The sequence below is a fragment of the Nerophis lumbriciformis genome, linkage group LG38 (genome assembly GCF_033978685.3).
Source record: "Nerophis lumbriciformis linkage group LG38, RoL_Nlum_v2.1, whole genome shotgun sequence".
NCBI lineage: Eukaryota > Metazoa > Chordata > Actinopteri > Syngnathiformes > Syngnathidae > Nerophis > Nerophis lumbriciformis.
In genome coordinates, this window is record NC_084585.2 from 14,258,466 (window position 1) to 14,282,106 (window position 23,641).

The following is a 23,641-nucleotide window of genomic DNA, read 5'->3' on the forward strand; positions in this document are numbered from 1 at the left end:
ACTGCATTTTTTACAATACATTTCTGCTGACTGAGCTGTCATATTTCCCTATACAATCTACTTTCTTACCAGTAAATGTTTTGGTCACATTATTTAGTTGCAAATACAAATAATAACAAGTAGGGTTGTCCTGACACCAATATTTTGGTACTGGTACTGGTACCAAAATTATTTCCATACTTTTCAGTACTTTTTGATCCTTTCCTAAATAAACGGCACCACAAAAAAGTGCATTATTAGCTTTATTTTAACAAAAAATCTTAGGGTACATTAAATATATGTTTCTTATTGCAAGTGTGTCCTTAAATAAAATAGTGAACATACTAGACAACTTGTGTGTTTGTGCGCTACCGAACATGCTCCTCTGCTCATACCAGCAATGACACGACGTGATGACGGAGACGCGCGGGGGTGGCAGACCGGTACTTTTCAGAGGTGGTATAGTACCGAATATAACGCATTAGTATTGCGGTACTATACTAATACCGGTATACCGTACAACCCAAATAACAAGTTTCATAGCAGTAACGTATTGTATGCAGTGTTTCACACATGACTGCAATCTGTTTGTGGTGGTAAGTTTGTGTGGGAGATGGAATGACGCTAGGACTGTAACAACTAATCATGTAAACCGAGTAGATTGACGAGGAAAACTTTGTACATCGTTTAATGCGTATAACTAATAAAAGCAGATAAAACCTGGACTGCATGGAATATCGGAACTTTACATTTGCAAACATAGTTGCTGAAATAGAGTGCGCATGAGAACGGTGGTGCAGCGATCAGCAAAAAGTTTACAAAAAAAAAAAAGTTATTCATGCACACAAGTTAAAAGTGAAATGTCATTGTTGATGATGTGCATTTATTAGAAAAAAAGAATGAAGATTATGGCAAGCAGACAATTCATTATGTCAACAATTTCCCCTAAAATACGCATTGAGGCTACAAAGTCTGTTTTATCTGATTACTTGATCGATTGGACAAACTAATCAATACTCGATTACTAAAATAATCAATAGCTGTGGCCCTAAATCATGTCATTGTCTACTTTGCACAATTGGTGGTAATGCATTTACAAACCCCGTTTCCATATGAGTTGGGAAATTGTGTTAGATGTAAATATGAACGCAATACAATGATTTGCAAATCCTTTTCAACCCATATTCAATTGAATGCACTACAAAGACAAGATATTTGATGTTCAAACTCATAAACTTTATATTTTTGCAAATAATAATCAACTTAGAATTTCATGGCTGCAACACGTTGCAAAAAAATTGGCACAGGGGCATTTTTACCACTGTGTTACATGGCCTTTCCTTTTAACAACACTCAGTAAACGTTTGGGAACTGAGGAGACACATTTTTTAAGCTTCTCAGGTGGAATTCTTTCCCATTCTTGCTTGATGTACAGCTAAAGTTGTTCAACAGTCCGGGGGTCTCCGTTGTGGTATTTTAGGCTTCATATTGCACCACACATTTTCAATGGGAGACAGGTCTGGACTACAGGCAGGCCAGTCTAGTACCCGCACTCTTTTACTATGAAGCCACGTTGATGTAACACGTGGCTTGGCATTGTCTTGCTGAAATAAGCAGGGGCGTCCATGGTAACGTTGCTTCGATGGCAACATATGTTGCTCCAAAACCTGTATGTACCTTTCAGCATTAATGGCGCCTTCACAGATGTGTAAGTTACCCATGTCTTGGGCACTAATACACCCCCATACCATCACAGATGCTAGCTTTTCAACTTTGCGCCTATAACAATCCGGATGGTTCTTTTCCTCTTTGGTGCGGAGGACACAACGTCCACAGTTTCCAAAAACAATTTGAAATGTGGACTCGTCAGACCACAGAACACTTTTCCACTTTGTATCAGTCCATCTTCGATGAGCTCAGGCCCAGCGAATCCGACGGCGTTTCTGGGTGTTGTTGATAAATGGTTTTCGCCTTGCATAGGAGAGTTTTAACTTGCACTTACAGATGTAGCGACCAACTGTAGTTACTGACAGTGGGTTTCTGAAGTGTTCCTTGTGGTGATATCCTTTACACACTGATGTCGCTTGTTGATGCAGTACAGCCTGAGGGATCGAAGGTCACGGGCTTAGCTGCTTACGTGCAGTGATTTCTCCAGATTCTCTGAACCCTTTGATGATATTACGGACCGTAGATGGTGAAATCCCTAAATTCCTTGCAATATCTGGTTGAGAAAGGTTTTTCTTAAACTGTTCAACAATTTGCTCACGCATTTGTTGACAAAGTGGTGACCCTCGCCACATCCTTGTTTGTGAATGACTGAGCATTTCATGGAATCTACTTTTATACCCAATTCTGGCACCTACCTGTTCCCAATTTGCCTGTTCACCTGTGGGATGTTCCAAATAAGTGTTTGATGAGCATTCCTTAACTTAAACAGTATTTATTGCCACCTTTCCCAACTTCTTTGTCACGTGTTGCTGGCATCAAATTCTAAAGTTAATGATTATTTGCAAAAAAAAAAAAGTTTATCAGTTTGTATATCAAATATGTTGTCTTTGTAGCATATTCAACTGAATATGGGTTGAAAATGTTTTGCAAATCATTGTATTCCGTTTATATTTACATCTAACACAATTTCCCAACTCATATGGAAACGGGGTTTGTACAATCAGCAAGATAGGATGGAGCTAGACCGTGAGCCAGTATAGGCGTCAAAAGTCTTGCAGCCGCATTTTGTATCAACTGTAATCTTTTAATGCTAGACATAGGGAGACCCGAAATTAATATGTTACAGTAATTGAAACGAGACGTTACGAAAGCATGAATAATGATCTCAGTGTCGGTGGTGGACAAAATGGGACACATTTTTGCGATAATACGGAGATGAAAGAAGGCCGTTTTAGTAACACTCTTAATGTGTGAATCAAAAGAGAGAGTTGGGTGGAAGATAATACCCAGATTCTTTGCCGAGTTGCTTTGTGTAATTGTTTGTAATTTCCATTTTCTTAGCGTTAAGATACAAAAAGTTGCCGGACATCCATTGTTTAATTACATTTAGACACGCCTTTTTTCACAAAAAATTCGATTTACGATTTTTTTCCGCATTCACTTGATTTAAAAGTTGAATTTTAAACGAAACAAAACTTTACAACAAGCTTCACAGAGCTGCAAAAGCAACATTAATCTTTATGCGAGGGGCGTTTGTGTTTGTATGTGTGTGTGTGTGTGTGTGTGTGTGTGTGAGCATGAGTGTGAATAAGAAATGTAATCAGAGTGGGTTCACTTTGGTGAGACCTGTTTAGACCAAGGCTATATTACTTTAACACACACACACACAACCACACGCACACACACACACACACATACACACGCATACACATTTTCCCCCACTTACTCATCCATTGCTACTATAGATGTGCACCATTTATAAAGGCAATTTCTATTATTGTATTTGTGTGTGTGTTTGTGTGTTCGTGCGTGTGTGTGTGTGTGTATACGCGTACACGCACATACCTGATGCCTGATGTCCCCATCGGGTGAAAGGCAAGCGTGGGGTTAAAGGTCAGCTTCAAGTACAGACATTACTTTTGCTTTTGTGACTCTTCCTCCTCTTTAAAAGTCACTGCGCTGGCCTTTCAAAATAAAATGTCAGGTCCGCACGTCGGTCATTAAAGCAACAATAAGGGACGGTTGTTGATCCTGCAAAGTAGCTGAATCAGACCCTGCATTTATCCGCCTACATACCTTAGACGAAACCCCAGCAAGCTAGATAATTACATGCATGACCTGTTGGATCTTACACACAAGCAGGAAGTACACGTGTGTCTTTCATTTGGGAGTGTGACTTATGGTAGCATTCAGCAGCTTTATTTACACACACACACACACACACACACACCTATCACACCTGCCTGATTCAGGATGTCTCGGCGGCAACATGTAAATCTCCCTCCGTCCCATGGCAGCGCTCCAAAGAGCAGACCTGTGCCGTAAAACACGCTCACGGCGCCAGTCGACAGGCACAAACTTTTTTATGTGGCGGCTCAGAGCCCTCGGGGAGAGAATGCATTAATATACCCCTCTCTCTCTCTCTCTCTTTCTCTCTCCCTCTCTCTCTCACACACACACACACACACCCACACACACACATACACTATAATTCCTAAAACTATTGTGACAAGCTTCATGTGCAGATGATTGAGTCAAAGAAAACATCCGTCTCATCATTTCTTTAAATAAGAGCGTCTTTTATTGTGGCTTCAATGTCCTCGCCTGATGATTTATGCTCACCTTTGATTGGAATGTATTGAATTCAAATTAAAAAGACAGTAGAATCAGCTCCCATGCACGGCGCTCAGGGAACAACATGAATATCGTTGTTTTTTGCCTCGTTATTGTGAAGTGAATTATATATATATATATATATATATATATATATATATATATATATATATATATATATATATATATATATATATATATATATATATATATATATATATATATATATATATATATATATATATATATATATATATATATATATATATATATATATATATATATATATATATATATATATATATATATGTATATATATACACATATATATATATTTATATATATATATATATATATATATTAATATTTAATTTTTATATATATATATATATATATATATATATATATATATATATATATATACCGTATTTTTCGGACTATAAGTCGCAGTTTTTTTTCATAGTTTGGCCGGGCTCCAGTGCGACTTATATATGTTTTTTTCCTTTTTTATTATGCATTTTCGGCAGGTGCGACTTATACTCCGGTGCGACTTATACTCCGAAAAATACGAGATATATATATATATATATATATATATATATATATATATACAGGGCCGGCCCGTGGCATAGGCCGTATAGGCAAATGCTAAGGGCGCCGTCCATCAGGGGGCGCCACGCCAGTGCCACAAATGGAGAAAAAAAAAGAAAAGAAAAAAAAGTTGGAGTATTATTTCTAAATACAAAAAATAATCCCACGTTAATTAAAATGCAAAGTAAAGCCTATTTAATAGAAATATTATTTGTTACAACATTACGCCCCCCCCCCCCCCCCCCTCCCCCGCACGGTGCGCCCCCTCCCTTCCCGTATCATGACTCTTTTTGGACGTCACCACATCAAAAAATCAACACAAGATGTCAAAACGGTCAAAACTGTCAGGTGCCCAGGGAAGAAAAAAGAGAAAAGAAGACGAGTAGAAACGAGAAAAGACAGAGTTAGCAGGTAGGTAACGTTAGCCTACATGAAATGATTTGTCTGTTACAGAATGTGATAGTAACCTGGCTTTTTAGCATTAAGCTAATGTTACATGATTCGGCAATTGCTAATCAATAAATAGCTAGTTCTGTTTTAACGTCGGGTTAATATTGTGGAGGGGGCTAAATTGTTATGGAAAATAATAATGTAACGTTAGGTAATTACAGTACTCACCTTACATTCCTCAGGGACATTTGTATTAGATCTTTTAAGCAGGTGTTTTTTGTTTACATTGTTATTGCCTTCTGGTTAGCTAATGTTTGCCCTGCAGGTAATAGTCACTTGTCCACCCCTTTATATATTAGGTATAGTTGTAAGTAAAAAAAAAAAGGTCAAAGACAAAGCTATTCGGTTTCTTGTGAGTATATACACTTCACTGCCGATGTGGGGGGGCGCCACCTAAAATCTTGCCTAGGGCGCCAGATTGGTTAGGGCCGGGCCTGTATATATATATATATATATTATATTACTTTTCTCTAGTGACTCAAAGTGTGAAACCCATTATATAAGTTACGTTTGACCAGTGTGGGTGGCACTGTGGTCAGGTGGGTAAAGTAACGGCCGCTTCACCCACCAAGCCCCGCCGCGCCACACATGGTCGCTTGCGGTGTGACCCCAGGATGCAGAGAAGTTACGCAACGTGCAAAAAAGTAATTTTATTAGGCATCGGTGTGGTCGAGTGAGTGAACAAAACACGAAGCAAAAGTAGCCTTAGCAGTGAAACAGTGTACAAATCTGTACACAAAAGAAGGTAAAGACATCAAATTAGTAAGTGTAATTACATTTTGAGGTGTAGTAATAGATGATAAAATGAACTGGAAGTCTCATATAAAAATATACAACATAAGGTGGCAAGAAAAATGTCAACAATGAATAAAGCAAAAATATATACGGGCTCAGATCTCAAACCATATCATTTACTTCTTGTTGATGTGACCATATAGATTTAGACTTCCTTTATTTTAATTCAAATTTTAACTTTACAGTACAGATAAGATTGAACTTTTGTTGCATTAGCTCGTTGTAGTGCAGGATAAAAGAGTGTTTGCATTTACAAAAGAAGGTGCAGATATAAATAGATATATTACTGTACAGATAAATATATTGCACTTTTGCATATGCATCCTTTTTTATGGATGTATGTTATATTTTCTTTATTATATCTGAGTTATTGTGTAGAAATATTGGGAAATAACTACAAAAGTACACTTCATTCACTAATTATGTTACAAAAAAGGTCAGTTAGAATAATTCATCATGTTGGATATAGAGAACATTCAAACCCTTTATTTATTGACTCAAAAATATTGAAATTCAATGATTTGGTGCATTTGCAAACAGCTAAAATTATACACAACGCAGACTATAACCTGCTACCCAAGACTGTACAACAATTCTTCTCAACGAAAGGGAAACAAAAAAACTTTAAATATTTGTATGCACGTACAACACCTTTTAAACGTTTAGTATATCAGTATGTGGAATTAAATCATGAAAAATCAAGCACAAAACTGACCCTGATAAGTTGTACACATGCATCTACCACAACACAAAGTAAATACAGATATAAATATGTGGGATATTGGGGAAAATGTGCATTATAATGGACATGGCCTGAGGAATCATACTAGGATATGTTGAGTTGAGTTGAGTTGAGCTGAGTTTGTGATTATTTGGAACATGCATGCATACAACATGATACATCACAATTTCCAGTTTCTCTATTCAACATGTTCGAAAAGGAGTAGGAAGAAGCAGAGCTTATTTAATCCTACCCCTTTTCCTTTACATAGCAGTTGCTAAAGCTTTTGTTCACTTCCTGTTCTCAATTTATTCACAATATACTCCATAAGTAATAACAATACAAATAAATAAATAAATGATAATTAGTGAAGTCAGTTATATTTCATATGGTGAGATAAGTAAGATTATCTAGAAAAATGAATGGATGGATGAAATAAATTCAGAATGTTTATCATGGTTCTTCTTCTTTGTACTTTGTAAACACTTTAAGTTTGAAGAGTTTTTCTTGAAGTGGATTGGTGATTATTAGGGGTGGGCGTATCCATGCAAATATCAATTGTATGTGTATGTGGTTATTGGTATCGGATAGATACTACCGTGATGGGATCTATACTTTTGTACAGTTTCTCATATGTACGTCCAGTAAATCAGAGTTTATATGACTGCAGCCTCAGCGCAAACAGTTCATCTCTTTTTCGCTTTCTTTCTCTCTCCCACACACTTTGCTCACCTGACTACTGACTTTATTTTTCATGAATATGCAATGAAAGTTTTTTTTGACATTTTTAGGGACCGCAATGTCCCTTTGGGACAGAGGACCCTATTGTATTTTGTGTGTTTTATTATTATTATTATTCCGCCGCCTCTTTGAGCTCTAATTTGACCCCCTTAACATGCTTCAAAACTCACCATATTTGACACACACATCAGTACTGGCGAAAATTGCCATCTAATCAAAAAACCAAACCCCAAAACTCAAAATTGCGCTCTAGCGCCCCCTAGGAAAAAACACAGACAAAACTGCTTGTAACTTCCGGTAGGAACAAAAACCTCTATGTAGGTCTGACTTAGACCTCGATTTCATACATTGACATCCTTCAGCAAAAATCAACAGGAAGTTGGCAATTCCCCCTTCAAAACAAAAGTTTACTAAAAACAGTCACTTTTGCCTCTTTGAGCTGTAATTTGACCCCCTTAACATGCTTCAAAACTCACCAAATTGGACACATACATCAGGACTGGCAAAAATTGCGATCTAATCAAAAAACCAAACCCCAAAACTCAAAATTGCGCTCTAGCGCCCCTTAGGAAGAAAACACAGACAAAACTGCTTATTATTATTACACAGACAAAACTGCCTGTAACTTCCAGTAGGAATGTCGTAGAGACATGAAACAAAAACCTCTATGTAGGTCTCACTTAGACCTATATTTCAGGCAGAAAGCACCAGCGTGACCCCACTATGCAGAGAAAGTAGGTAATTTGCAGGTAAAGATATGTTGAATGGGTAAAGGCAGGAAGCACCAGTGTGACCCCAGGATGCAGAGAAGATAGGTAATGAGCAGGTAAAGATATGTTAAATGGGTGAAAGCAGTAAACATCAGCGTGAATAATCGGTCCCGTCCATCGCTGCTTGCAGCTTTAATTGTATTTAAATTTTTGTTACATTGTTGCATTTTTGTGATTTTGCACAATTCAATTTTTTCTTAGATAATTGTGTGTAATCGAGCGTTTATTTTGATATATTTTTACCAATACATTGTTTTGTTTAGATGCACTGAGTTATAAAACTATTTTTTCAACTAACTTTTTTGCAGTAACTATAGGCTAATTCACTAAATGATTCATTGATTGGGACATTTCTAGTCAAATCGGTATTAGTATTGGTAACACTAGCCCTGTATTTACTTGGTATCAGGTGATAACACAATTTACAGTATCTCCCACCCCTTTGACTTAGCGATCTCAGCCATGAAACATCCATGAATGTTTTTGGAGACTCACACCTTTCTCCTCCTTTGGATGGGTACAGGTGGCTTCATGGCGGTGAACGCGTCCGGCCGGGCGTCCGGTCAGAGGGCGCACCTCTACATGCCCAAGCTGAAGGAGAACGACACTCACTGCATCGACTTCCTCTATTCGCTCTCCAGCCGGGACGGCGCCAGCCCGGGCACGCTCAATATCTACATCAAGGTGTGTGTGTGTGTTTGTGTGTGTGTGTGTGTGTAAGTGTGTAGTACAATACTAAAGATATGTCTCGAATACTTTGGTCGTTACACTTCAATGAGTAGTATTTACAGATGTCCGATAATATCGGCCTGCCGATATTATCGGCCGATAAATGCGTTAAATGTAATAGCGGAAATTATCAGTATCGGTTTTGTTATTATAGGTATCGTTTCATTTTTTTTAAATTTTTTTATTAAATCAACATAAAAAACACAAGATACACTTACAATTAGTGCACCAACCCAAAAAAACTTCCTCCCCCATTTACACTCATTCACACTCATTCACACAAAAGGGTTGTTTCTTTCTGTTATTAATATTCTGGTTCCTACATTATATATCAATATATATCAATACAGTCTGCAAGGGATACAGTCCGTAAGCACGCATGATTGTGCGTGCTGCTGGTCCACTAATAGTACTAACCTCTAACAGTTAATTTGACTAATTTTCATTAATTACTAGTTTCAATGTAACTGTTTTTATATTGTTTTACTTTATTTTTTATTCAAGAAAATGTTTTTAATTTATTTATGTTATTTTTTTTTTTTTTTTTTTAAAGTACCTTATCTTCACCATACCTGGTTGTCCAAATTAGGCATAAAAATGTGTTAATTCCACGACTATATATCGGTTGATATATAGTATACATATATATATATATATATATATATATATATATATATATATATATATATATATATATATATATATATATATACGGTAGTATTGACAATTTTAGTCCATTTTACCTTTTTTATGCTTGAAGATGCTTAACTTAGGCCAGGAATATGTAGAATATGCAACACAAAATTCCACAGGAGTGAAGCCGCAAACTTTGAAGCGCTATCTGAATGTATATTATAAGTGTAAATATGTATTGTGTATACTGTACTTATTTTGACGTCCTAAATCCATAAATGTCAAAATGAACACACTTTTGCACTCAGAAGTACGCGCCGTGACTTTGCCTTTTAAGTGTCTAAATGTAAACAATCATTGTGAGGAAATAACAAGCTTGTGTGCGTGTATTGTAGGTGAATGGCGGCGCCCAAAGCAACGCCGTGTGGAACGTGTCGGACACCGTCACCGATGGTTGGGTGAAAGCTGAGCTCGCCATCTCCACCTTCTGGCCCAACTCCTACCAGGTGACCCTAACGTCACAGGCCTCCTCATATCAGTAGTTTCTTTCCATCGTCAACACACAGACCCAATGTAATAAAGATGCTAAAACCAACCTGGAGTTCAACACATGCTAAACTGTATAAACAAAACGTCCACATTTTAGCTTTGTGGTATAGGGAGGGGTAATGTTACTGATAGCTTAGCCTTGAGTCTTGACTGATACCAATAATAATTCGATATGATATCAGCAGAATCATAATATGCACTTGTATTATTTCGTAGTGTGGAATGTTAAACAAGGCGTGGTCAATTGAGATTACTCAAAGAAGATTGATAGTTATGAAAAACACTAATCTTATGACAGATGTATGGTTTTGAAGTGGAGTGGTAGCTCATGACGCAATAAGTTGAATCGTGCGGACACGTTTGCCTTGGAGACTTGGTACGTGTAAGTAATATGCACTTGTATTTATTTAATACTTTATATTGACAAATGTCCTGTTTTAAGACTGCAATATTGTTCAATTGTTATTTCATATGTCTCGCTAGTGTGCTGTTGTGTGCTTAGCTCTAGTGTAACTGCTAACTCCAAGTAAACATGTTTACCTTTTTGCAAATAACTTGACTAAAACAGAAGAAAAGACCAACCTTGTGTGCTTGTTGGAGGACATTTAGATGTTAATTGGCTGCCCAGCTTTGTACAAGTAAACACGCTGAGGGACTGCTTGTATCGGCCATTTTACATGTAAGCCGATATCATCTGATACTTTTTCTTTTTTTGCTGATTTCGGACCAATAACACTCCTAGTTACAAGTGACACAAGTTTCTGAAAGTATGGGGTGGTTTCTTAAAATATGTTGAAGAGACTGATCTCAAATTTAACCCCAATTGAAAAGTGATTGAAAGGTAGATAATTGATGAGCCTTTTGTCTGCTTTTGTGTATTGCTGCACCGTGGTTGGGGACACTCAGAAGTGCAATACTCATTTGTCTGTACTTCTTTGACTGATGCAGGCATTTTTTCTAGTTAATTATTCGTATTTAATTATTTTATTTTAATTATTTTAATTTATCATTTTATTTATGTTTTTTTAATATATATATATATATATATATATATATATATATATATATATATATATATATATATATATATATATATATATATATATTAGGGGTGTAACGGTACACAAACATTTCGGTTCGGTACGTACCTCGGTTTAGAGATCACGGTTCGGTTCATTTTTGGTACAGTGAGAAAACAACAAAATATACATTTTTGGGTTATTTATTTACCAAATTTGCAAAATCTTCCACCAAAAATATTTTTCTTAGAGGAATATTTGATGTGAAGTAATCGGAACCTTGGATAGGTCAATAATTCATAATAACATTGATTTTGATTCAATATTATGTTTTGAGCAATGACAGCTTTGTTTTATTAGTCAACATTGCAACTTTTTCTAAATTACATTTCACCTTTAAGCTTTTTTATTTCCCTTTTTTTATGTTTTTGTTTATTTTAATAGTATTTTTAGAATGTGCCGTGGGCCTTTAAAACAGTAGCTGTGGGCCGAAATGGCCTCCGGGGCACACTTTTGACACCCCTGCTATAGATAATAAAAATTAAATATGATAAATCTATGGATAAAAAGCAGAGCCTGGCGACGCATGCGCATTTATCATAACTCTCTCGCTCTCGCGCTCTCTGCCCCTCCCTCACGAATGCTGCTGCGCGCACAATTTGTTTTGTTTTTAACCCCTTCTTAACCCTGGACGTACATTGAAAATACACGCAACTCTAACTCAAAATGCCGGACATTTGAGGCATTTAAGAAACTCCGCCCTGACAGCTCCGCAAAAGAGGACATGTCCGGTGAAAAGAGGATGTATGGTCAGTCTATCGTAGCCCGTTAGCTACAGTTCAATACAAATACACGTACCGTTACACCCCTAATATATATAATTTTGGTGGTTTAAAACATACACAAATGGCTGCACTTTGAACTCTGGTGCTTTACAATTAATAACTATGTTGACTTTTCATTGACACTGTCAAAGTTGTATTGATTTAACAATATGTTTATTTTTGATACTGTATCAAACTGGTGACTGTTTCTGATATGGATCACCTTATAGTGAGCTGCATTAGAAGACACAATATTAGAAACGAGAGAGGAGGCCGTCATATTTCAGTGCTTCTTCTGTTGAGTCCCCTCACAAGTCTTTGCTATGCGGGTCAGGTCACAACACTGACAAGTACAGCCCTGTGTGTGTGTGTATGTGTGTGTGTGTGTGTGCATGTGCGGGTGTGTGTGAGTGTGTGCGTGGGTCAGGAGTGCACGGCCCTGCTGGCAGCCTGTCACTCTGCTGAATGTTTAAAGATGTGACGGCAGAGAAGAGCACACTGCAGTGGAAATAAAGAGAAGGAACATCAAGTCAGTGAAGGAGGATGACAATGAAAAGGAGTCATGTGACAAATGAGGATGGATGAGAGGAGGATGAAGATCTTCCATGAGACTTAAGAACTGCATTACGACGCTTGCTGACTTTCTTTAGTGGAAAAACTCCCCCCAGGTGTTAATTTGAGTGTGTGTGTCATTAATTTTTGTTTTTTCTTCTCTTCCTCTCAAGGTAATATTTGAAGCCGTTTCAGTCCAGGGCCATCCGGGTGTCATCGCCATTGACGACATCCGAGTTCTGGCTCATCCGTGCAGTAAGTGTGTGTGTGTGTGTGTGTGTTTGTGTGAGTGAGTGTTAATAGCTGACCCTGCACAACTGTAGCCCCACTGAGCATCATCTGTTTCTCTCAAAGACACACGCACACACACACACACACACACACACACACACACACACACACACACACACACACACACACACACACACACACACACACAGAGAGTGATTGTGAGTCTTGCAGACAGATTGCAAAGAGGCAGGAAGAAGGTCCTAACTCAGGGTCTTCATCGCTCAAATCTGACAAGAAACACTTCTCCAACAAACTCGCAGCACGGTCCCCCGCAGGCTCCTCCCTCTCCCACTGTTCACCCAGCCTGCCGACAAGACTCCCGTCCTCGCTTGCCTTCTTCTTTCTGCATCACAGTAACACACACCGATTTAGCTACTGAGTCTCCGGGCACACTTACGCTGTTCACGCTGTACTTTGACACGTTGGACAGCTCAAGTCCACTTTGTTTCGCCCTGAGCCTGAAGGCATGCATGGAAGAGGTGGGCCACTGCTCATGCATGAACGCCGAACCTGGACACGTCATGGAGAAGAAGACTGCACTGAGGCAGGGACGTCCTTTAGCCTGAGGCGTATTTATTAATATAAATAAATGACGTGTGTAATCAATCCAAACGTGTATGGTTTGACTATGTGGTGCGTCTAGCTGGTGGGTTTTACCGTGCAATGTTAAAGGTGCGTGTTGTGAGAGGCGCGGAAGTCCAGAAGGGGCAAGGCATGCTCGGAGGTCCGTGGGCAAGCAAGAGGTCAAGGGCAGGAGCGAGGCGTCAGAGTCCGTGTCCAGGCGAGGGGTCGAGATCCAGGGAGGCAGCAAGAAGACCAGAGGGAATCCGGGGAGACGAGACACACAGCTCGAATCCAGGGAACGAATAGGAGCTGCAGGGTGACGACACAGGACAGGACACAATGAGCACAAAGGGAGGGGAAACACAGAGAGCACAGAAGCACATAAGCAAGGAGAGCCAGGGATGGGGAACCTATGGCTCTAGAGCCAGATGTGGCTCTTTTGATGACTGCATCTGGCTCTCAGATAAATCCTAGCTGACATTGCTTAACACGATAAGTAATGAATAATTCCGCTGTAAATCACAGTGTTAAAAATAACCACGTATCAACCAGACTACAAAGCCATGAGCAAAACCATACAGCCCCAGAAGTCGCATTAATGGTAAGAAGTATTTTATTTATCATTGGTTACCTTCAGAATAAGTGTTATTAAAAAGAAAAAAAGACTTATTATACCGTATTTTTCGGAGTATAAGTCGCTCCGGAGTATAAGTCGCACCGACCGAAAATGCATAATAAAGAAGGAAAAAAACATGTATAAGTCGCACTGGAGTGAGTATAAGTCGCATTTTTTGGGGACATTTATTTGATAAAACCCAACACCAAGAATATACATTTGAAAGGCAATTTAAAATAAATAAAGAATAGTGAACAACAGGCTGAATAAGTGTACGTTATATGACGCATAAATAACCAACTGAGAACGTGCCTGGTATGTTAATGTAACATATTATGGTAAGAGTCATTCAAATAACTATAGCATATAGAGCATGCTATACGTTTATCAAACAATCTGTCACTCCTAATCGCTAAATCCCATGAAATCTTATACGTCTAGTCTCTTACGTGAATGAGCTAAATAATATTATTTGATATTTTACGCTAATGTGTTAATAATTTCACACATAAGTCGCTCCTGAGTATAAGTCGCACCCCCGGCCAAACTATGAAAAAAAACTGCGACTTATGGTGCGAAAAATACGGTACTCTAAAAATTTTGGTCTTACTTAAAAATGCACGCATTTAGTTGTATTCAGAGTTAAAGAATAGTATATGGCTCTCACGGAAATACATTTTCAAATATTTGTCTTTCATGGCTCTCTCAGCCAAAAAGGTTCCCGACCCCTGGCTAGAGACATGTAGGGCTTACTTTACGGAGACAAGTAGCTACGTTCTGGCACTGGAACGCAGGACACGCTGGCTTAAGAAGGCAGGGGAGCTCTCATCAGCGTCAGGTGTGTTGATTGTAGATTGGAGACAGCCGCGCAGGTCAGGGGCGTGCCCAGAGACGTGCTCAGCGGAGCGCACTGAGGAATGCGCAGCGGCATGCGCTCGTGCCGTGACAATGCCATCAACACAGCCGCTTTTCCTGCTACTTATCAATGATAACTTGTAGCACAGAAACTGAATTAATAAAATAATGCCAAACAAGTATTTTTTCCGCACATACAAACAAAGAAAGTTCGAAACCCAGCTTAGTAGAAGTGGCCCAGTTCTCCACAACAACACTCGGGGTGGCGTTATCATCTCATTGAGTAACTGTGACACTTGACCACAATTTCATCTGCTTTGTCACTTGGTAACACTAAATATTAAAGATAAATTAAAAGCATTATTACAGCGGGAACTAATCACTGTGTTACCACATAAATAGACCACAAACAAATGTCTATTGCAGAGGACGCTAGGTATGATGTGAAGTGTGTAAAAATGAAGTCTTGTGAAGAGTGTGGCAAACTCAATGGCTGTATTGACACTGCATTAACACTGGGTTGCTAGTTCATAATAGCCCCATCTGCTGGATTTAAAAAGTAAAAAAAATACCTTTGACCGACAAATAAAATGAATAGTTAGCAAATATTAGAGATGTCCTGATTCGATAATGTATCAGTAAAAACAAGTATTTGATGATATCAGCTTGCATGTGTATACCACAAATACAATTACCGTGTATTTCGGACGATAGAGCGCACCAGGATATTAGCCGCATCCACAAAATTTTAGAAGAAAAAAATATTTTTCCATATATTTGCTGCAGATATATACGTTGCGACGCAAGTTATTTACACAGTAAGATTCTGTAAATGTTTATTTAAGTACCTTAATTGTTTCCAAACAATGCCTGTAACACGGCAGTAAAATGGATGATCAAACAAAACAGAAGTCATCGTCATGGACCCACTAGCTGCAGAATTAGCTCTCCAATCAGCGAAACAGACTCAGTAACTCCACGGTGACGTCTTGGTGAATTTACTTAGAACTTTGTGAAACTGAAACAATATACAAAGAATGCCGTTGTAAGTTTTTAATACTAACACAGACACCCGTAAACCTGTTAGCATATTAGCTAATGCTAACGACGCTAGTGTCAATACATTCTGATAGCAAGTGCAAATATGCATGAAAAGACTCCTACAGACATCACACAAGAGATTGTTTAGTAAGTATAAACAGTTTTAGTTATACTGTAAAACTTAAACGTTGCTTGGCGTGATGAATGAAGAATCCATACGAGTAGAAACTCTATGGATGGCTAGAAGACCCAACAGCATTCCGGTTGGGGAAAAAAGCACTGCAGATAAATGGAAGGACACTGCAGCACCTGCAGTGAGCGAAATCGTCCATAAGAGGGCACCATGGCACACACAATAAAACACCCTTTTAGTGTTTTTGCTTGATTTTTTTTACACAATTAATTTTATAATTGCCGTCAGCGAAGAAAAATCCGTAAATTAGCTGCTCCGTCTTATAAGCCACAGGGTTCAAAGTGTAGGGAAAAAGTAGAGGCTTATAGTTCGGAATTTACGGTAGTTTTGCAGTTCGTTTACTTCTGCAAAACCTAACAGCTAGTTAACATCTAAATGTCCTCCAAATAAGCACAAAAGGTTATTTTTTCATCTATTTTTGTCAAGTCATTGACAAAAGATGAACATGGTAGCCTATACCATGAGCTGGCAGCTACGCAACAGCTAAGTTAAAGTTAAAGTTAAAAGTTAAAGTACCAATGATTTTCACACTAGGTGTGGTGAAATGTGTCCTCTGCCTTTGACCCATCCCCTTGTTCACCCCCGGGGAGGTGAGGGGAGCAGTGGGCTGCAGCGGTGGCCGCGCCCGGGAATCATTTTTGGTGATTAGGTAAGCACAAAATAGCACACAAGCTAGTGCAATATTGTTCTTAGTTGAACAATATTGCAATCTAAAATATTAAATTTTTCAATATGAAGAAGTATCAAATGATTATAGTTGTATATTACTTACACATTCAAAGTCTCTATGGAGGGAAGCGTATTAGAAAGTATCCAGTAACAGACGTGTCCACATCGTTGACGTTGATTAATATTGACCTTATTCGGCGCTATGGAATCAAAATGATCCCACACTTCAGAGTGTTTTGCATTTCTTACATCCTTTTCGATTGCTGATGGTGATAAATACCAATGTCAAACGGGGCCACTCCTCTGCGTTTATCACTTGTAAGGCGAAAGAAGCTTTTTGACGCTTTGCAATCAAACGACACAACAGCAGCTGTTCGGCTACATGTTTTTTTTTTTCTTGAAGTGACACATACATCGAGGCATTGAGAGACACGGTATCACTTGTTGTTTTTTGTGGTACAAACCCCGTTTCCATATGAGTTGGGAAATTGTGTTAGATGTAAATATAAACGGAATACAATGATTTGCAAATCCTTTTCAACCCATATTCAATTGAATGCATTACAAAGACAAGATATTTGATGTTCCCATTCTTGCTTGATGTACAGCTTAAGTTGTTCAACAGTCCGGGGGTCTCCATTGTGGTATTTTAGGCTTCATAATGCGTCACACATTTTCAATGGGAGACAGGTCTGGACTACAGGCAGGCCAGTCTAGTACCCGCACTCTTTTACTATGAAGCCACGTTGATGTAAAACGTGGCTTGGCATTGTCTTGCTGAAATAAGCAGGGGTGTCCATGGTAGCGTTGTTTGGATGGCAACATATGTTGCTCCAAAACCTGTATGTACCTTTCAGCATTAATGGCGCCTTCACAGATGTGTAAGTTACCCATGTCTTGGGCACTAATACACCCCCATACCATCACAGATGCTGGCTTTTCAACTTTGCGCCTGTAACAATCCGGATGGTTCTTTTCCTCTTTGGTCCGGAGAACACGACATCCACAGTTTCCAAAAACAATTTGAAATGTGGACTCGTCAGACCACAGAACACTTTTCCACTTTGTATCAGTCCATCTTAGATGAGCTCAGGCCCAGCAAAGCCGGCAGCGTTTCTGGGTGTTGTTGGTAAACGGTTTTCGCCTTGCATAGGAGAGTTTTAACTTGCACTAACAGATGTAGCGACCAACTGTAGTTACTGACAGTGGGTTTCTGAAGTGTTCCTGAGCCCATGTGGTGATATCCTTTACACACTGATGTCGCTTTTTGATGCAGTACAGCCTGAGGGATCGAAGGTCACGGGCTTAGCTGCTTACGTGCAGTGATTTCTCCAGATTCTCTGAACCCTTTGATGATATTACGGACCGTAGATGGTGAAATCCCTAAGTTCCTTGCAATAGCTGGTTGAGAAAGGTTTTTCTTAAACTGTTCAACAATTTGCTCACGCATTTGTTGACAAAGTGGTGACCCTCGCCCCATCCTTGTTTGTGAATGACTGAGCATTTCATGGAATCTACTTTTATACCCAATCATGGCACCCACCTGTTCCCAATTTGCCTGTTCACCTGTGGGATGTTCCAAATAAGTGTTTGATGAGCATTCCTCAACTTTATCAGTATTTATTGCCACCTTTCTCAACTTCTTTGTCATGTGTTGCTGGCATCAAATTCTAAAGTTAATGAATATTTGCAACAAAAAAAAAAGTTTATCAGTTTGAACATCAAATATGTTGTCTTTGTAGCATATTCAACTGAATATGGGTTGAAAAGGATTTGCAAATCATTGTATTCCGTTTATATATACATCTAACACAATTTCCCAACTCATATGGAAACGGGGTTTGCACATCAACGTTTCAGTATTGTTTGACCTATCACTCGTGTTTGGTTGGGAGAAATAAAAGCACAACATTATTTTTTTAAAAGCTACTTTGGTGAAGTCCAACAAAAATGTCTGACGTGTTGCATCCTTGCTTGCTGTGTGTGCTGCAGGGAAGGCGCCGCACTTCCTGCGTCTCCAGAACGTGGAGGTGAACGTGGGCCAGAACGCATCGTTCCAGTGTACGGCCGGCGGAAAGTGGTCTCAGCACGACAAGCTTTGGCTGCAGGTTGGTACCTTATGTTGTTTATTATTATTGTTATTATTATCATTATTATTATTATGATTATGTTGGGCTCTACCTTCAACTCTATGTGGGCTATTTTGAATTCCAACAGTCAAATGAAAGCATGATTCATGAATGCTAATCCATAGGAAAAAATCATACGTTGGACCACCTCAGCATTCCCAGCTGTAATTTAAAAATGATTAAAAAGCGTTTGTCGTGCTTCGCACCAGTGACTCCATCTGTTGACGGTCCACTCAACATTTATGTGACCAGCATGGGGGAGCTTGTGTACGTTACAGGACCCCTAGTGGCCTACAGATTCAATCACACCTGGACAGGTTGGGGAAGTATACCATGGTGCACACTAGGGTTGTACGGTATACCGGTACTAGTATAGTATTGTGGTACTAATGAATAAAAACCGGTACTATACTCTGTTTGAAAAGTATGAATGGCGCGTTGTCACGTCATGTCATTGCTGGTTATGCGAGCAGAGGAGCATGTTCGGCAGCGCACAATCACAGAGTACTTACAAACAGACAGTGTGTAGACAGAAAAGAGAGAACGGACGCATTTTGGCCTAAAAACTGACGATAAAGGTGAAGTTATAACACTGAAACACCCTCAGGAAGAGGTGCTTATGACATGGCTAGCCAACTAGCGGCGAAGGTCCATTCGCAGTCGGCAGTGCTTTAGCGACTTCTAAATCACTAATCCTCGCCTCCATGGCGACAAATAAAGTAAGTTTCTTACAAGTATCATCCCTGCAGGACGAGGAATAGCTAAACATGCTTCACTACACACCGTAGGAGGATACGGTAGGTAACTGTAACAGCAAGCTAGCACTCTGTATGTAAACAAATGCCATTGGTGGATCTACACCTGACATTCACTGTAATGATACCAAGTACGATAGCGTATCTAGTCGATACTACTATGACTACATCGATATTTTTTAACTTCACAAAATCATCTTTTGTTTATTTTAAATGTATATTATGTTTATAAACTCAGGAAATATGTCCCTGGACACATGAGGACTTTGAATATGACCAATGTATGATCCTGTAACTACTTGGTATCGGATCGATACCTAAATTTGTGGTATCATCCAAAACTAATCTAAAGTATCAAACAACAGAAGAATAAGTGATTATTACATTTGAACAGAAGTGTAGATAGAACATGTTAAAAGAGAAAGTAAGCAGATATTAACAGTACATGAACAGGTGGATTAATAATCCATTTTTACAGCTTGTCCCTGATAAATTTGACAAAATCGAATGGAAAATGACTATGATATATGTTACTGCATGTGTCAGCAGACAAATTAGTAGCCTTTGTTTGATTACTTACTACTAAAAGACAAGTTGTCTCGTAAGTTCACTATTTTATTTAAGGACACAATTGTTCTTCGATTGCAATAAGAAACATGTTTAATGCACCGTGAGATTTTTTGTTAAAATAAAGCCAATAAGGCAAGTTTTTTGTGGTCCCCTTTATTTAAAAAAGTACCGAAAAATATCGAAAAGTATCAAAACACATTTTGGTACCGGTACTGGTACTAAAATATTGGTATCGGGACAACACTAGTGCACATTAGTGAATATTCTGCTTCATCTGGACTTGAATTTGTTGCCATGGCAACAGAACATAGCACAAAAAAAACAACACCATGACCAGCGTCGACCCAGTTCGCTAACATGAGCGCTCTTGACGTTGCAGCAGTGGAACGGGAAGGACACGGCACTCATGGTCACCCGGGTGGTCAACCACAGACGCTTCTCGTCCACCGTCAGCGTGGGCGACACGTCGCAGCGCAGCACGAGCCGCTATCGCTGTGTCATCCGTACTGAAGGAGGCTCGGGAGTGTCCAACTACGCCGACCTCATTGTCAAAGGTCAGTTTACGGCAAATATCACATCAGAGATCAATGCGTCAGTTGGCACATGATTGGAGAGTTGTTGCAAGCAGTGATACTAAAGTGCACCCACAGGTCCTAGCTTTACATCTTTGGGGTTCACACATGCATGCATAAGGTGTATGTCACTATTTTTACTTTTGGGGTGCACACATGTGCACACTATGTCAGTATCTGTGGGTTGGACTGACAAAACTGATACAAACATGCGAAACCATGCACACATGCAGCAAAAGAGTTGTTGGAGACCCCTGTAGTGTGACTATCATAAAGTGCAGTGTGACTATCATAAAGTGTAGTGTCACTATCATAAAGCGCAGTGTGGCTATCCTAAAGTGGAGTGTGACTATCATAAAGTGTAATGTGACTACCATAAAGGGTATTGTCACTATCATAAAGTGTAGTGTGACTATCATACAGTGTAGTGTGACTATCATAAAGTGGAGTGTGACTATCAAAGTGCAGTGTGACTATCATAAAGTGTAGTGTCACTATCATAAAGTGCAGTGTGACTATCATAAAGTGGAATGTGACTATTATAAAGTGGAGTGTGACTATCATAAAGTGTAGTGTGACTATCATAAAGTGCAGTATGACTATCAAAGTGGAGTGTGACTATCATAAAGTGCAGTGTGACTATCATAAAGTGTAGTGTCACTATCATAAAGTGCAGTGTAACTATCATCAAGTGGAATGTGACTATTATAAAGTGGAGTGTGACTATCATAAAGTGTAGTGTGACTATCATAAAGTGCAGTATGACTATCAAAGTGGAGTGTGACTATCATAAAGTGCAGTGTGACTATCATAAAGTGCAGTGTGACTATCATAAAGTGTGGTGTAACTATCATAAAGTACAGTGTGACTATTATAAAGTGAAGTGTGACTATCATAAAGTGGAGTGTGACTATCATAAAGTGGAGTGTGACTATCATAAAGTGCAGTGTGACTATCATAAAGTGTAGTGTCACTATCATAAAGTGCAGTGTGACTATCATAAAGTGGAGTGTGACTATCATATAGTGTAATGTGACTATCAAAGTGGAGTGTGACTATTATAAAGTGGAGTGTGACTATCATAAAGTGCAGTGTGACTATCATAAAGTGGAGTATGACTATCATAAAGTGTAATGTGACTACTATAAAGGGTATTGTAACTATCATAAAGTGTAGTGTGACTATCATAAAGTGGAGTGTGACTATGATCAAGTGGAGTGTGACTATCATAAAGTGCAGTGTGACTATCATAAAGTGTAGTGTCACTATCATAAAGTGCAGTGTGACTATCATAAAGTGGAGTGTGGCTATCATAAAGGGTAATGTGACTATCAAAGTGGAGTGTGACTATCATAAAGTGCAGTGTGACTATTATAAAGTGCAGTGTGTCTATCATAAATTGCAGTGTGACTATCATAAAGTGGAGTGTGACTATCTTAAAGTGTAATGTGACTACTATAAAGGGTATTGTAACTATCATAAAGTGTAGTGTGACTATCATAAAGTGGAGCGTGACTATCATCAAGTGGAGTGTGACTATCATAAAGTGGAGTGCGACTATCATAAAGTGCAGTGTGACTATCATAAAGTGTAGTGTCACTATCATAAAGTGCAGTGTGACTATCATAAAGTGGAGTGTGACTATCATAAAGTGTAATGTGACTATCAAAGTGGAGTGTGACTATCATAAAGTGCAGTGTGACTATTATAAAGTGGAGTGTGACTATCATAAAGTGCAGTGGGACTATCATGAAGTGAAGTGTGACTATCATAAAGTGCAGTGTCACTCTCATAAAGTGTAGTAACACTATGATAAAGTGTAGTGTGACTATCATAAAGCTGGACACACTATGTTCAACAACTTAGATACACAACTGGTGTTTTGAGGACATTATAACAACAATAGAGCAGAGTTGCTAAATGACACTTTTAAAAAGGTGAGCTAGCAATACTAATAATTTAGCACATACTACCTAGACATGATAGCCACATGTAGCTCAGAAAAACAATATACCGGTATACAAATTTCCCAGTTTGCTTCTTTTATTTTTACAGAAAAATTTAATTGCGGTAAAAAGTCATATTTGTAGTCCGATTGCCAGAGATCGACAGATCATTCTAGCTAGTTGCCGTCATACTGAGACAGCGTGAGAGCAGCTGCTGAAAAAGTTAGAAAAGAGTGTTACTTTGATCCCAAACTCCAATTAGTGATGGAGCAAGTGAGCTGGTCCGTGAGGTGGCTCGCTGCAGTCAGACACATTTTAGAACTGTCTGCATGACTTTATTTACAATAAATACATCGATTATCGATTATTGATGTTTACTAATTATTTATGTTTATGAATCGATTTTTAATGCATCTAAAATAATCATCTAAATAATAAATAATAATCTAAAATATTATGCATCTAAAAATAGATTATTTCCCACACCTCTAGGACTAATTTATATTTTGTGTTTATATTGTTAAACTGTTCATGGCACTCGTAATAAATACATTAGAAAGGTACGGTTAGTACATGTGATCAGTAGCGATATCAGCCAATCACACTCATGGATGTTCAAAATCGGCACGATAAAACCTATACAATATATTAATTATAATAATTATCAATACATTGTTACTTGTTTTTTATTATAATAATTTATTGTAATATTCATTATAATAATTATCAGTAAATTGATACTTTTATTATTATTATTTTTAATCCATTCCAACGGGTCAGTTCCAAACTGAATTGTTGAAAACCAA

The 23,641-nt window shown here is 38.5% G+C and overlaps 1 protein-coding gene across 9 annotated transcripts in view; it reads left to right on the forward strand.

Moving 5' to 3' along the window:
- Positions 1 to 23,641, forward strand: part of ptprt (protein tyrosine phosphatase receptor type T) — a 555,785-nt gene that overhangs the window by 97,208 nt on the left and 434,936 nt on the right. For all 9 annotated transcript variants that reach the window (XM_061932272.1, XM_061932263.1, XM_061932264.1 and 6 more), the window contains exons 3-7: positions 8,852 to 9,012; positions 10,086 to 10,196; positions 12,808 to 12,889; positions 18,856 to 18,971; positions 20,697 to 20,871. In XM_061932272.1, the coding sequence (XP_061788256.1) occupies positions 8,852 to 9,012; positions 10,086 to 10,196; positions 12,808 to 12,889; positions 18,856 to 18,971; positions 20,697 to 20,871 (645 nt within the window). The remainder of the gene's footprint in view (positions 1 to 8,851; positions 9,013 to 10,085; positions 10,197 to 12,807; positions 12,890 to 18,855; positions 18,972 to 20,696; positions 20,872 to 23,641) is intronic.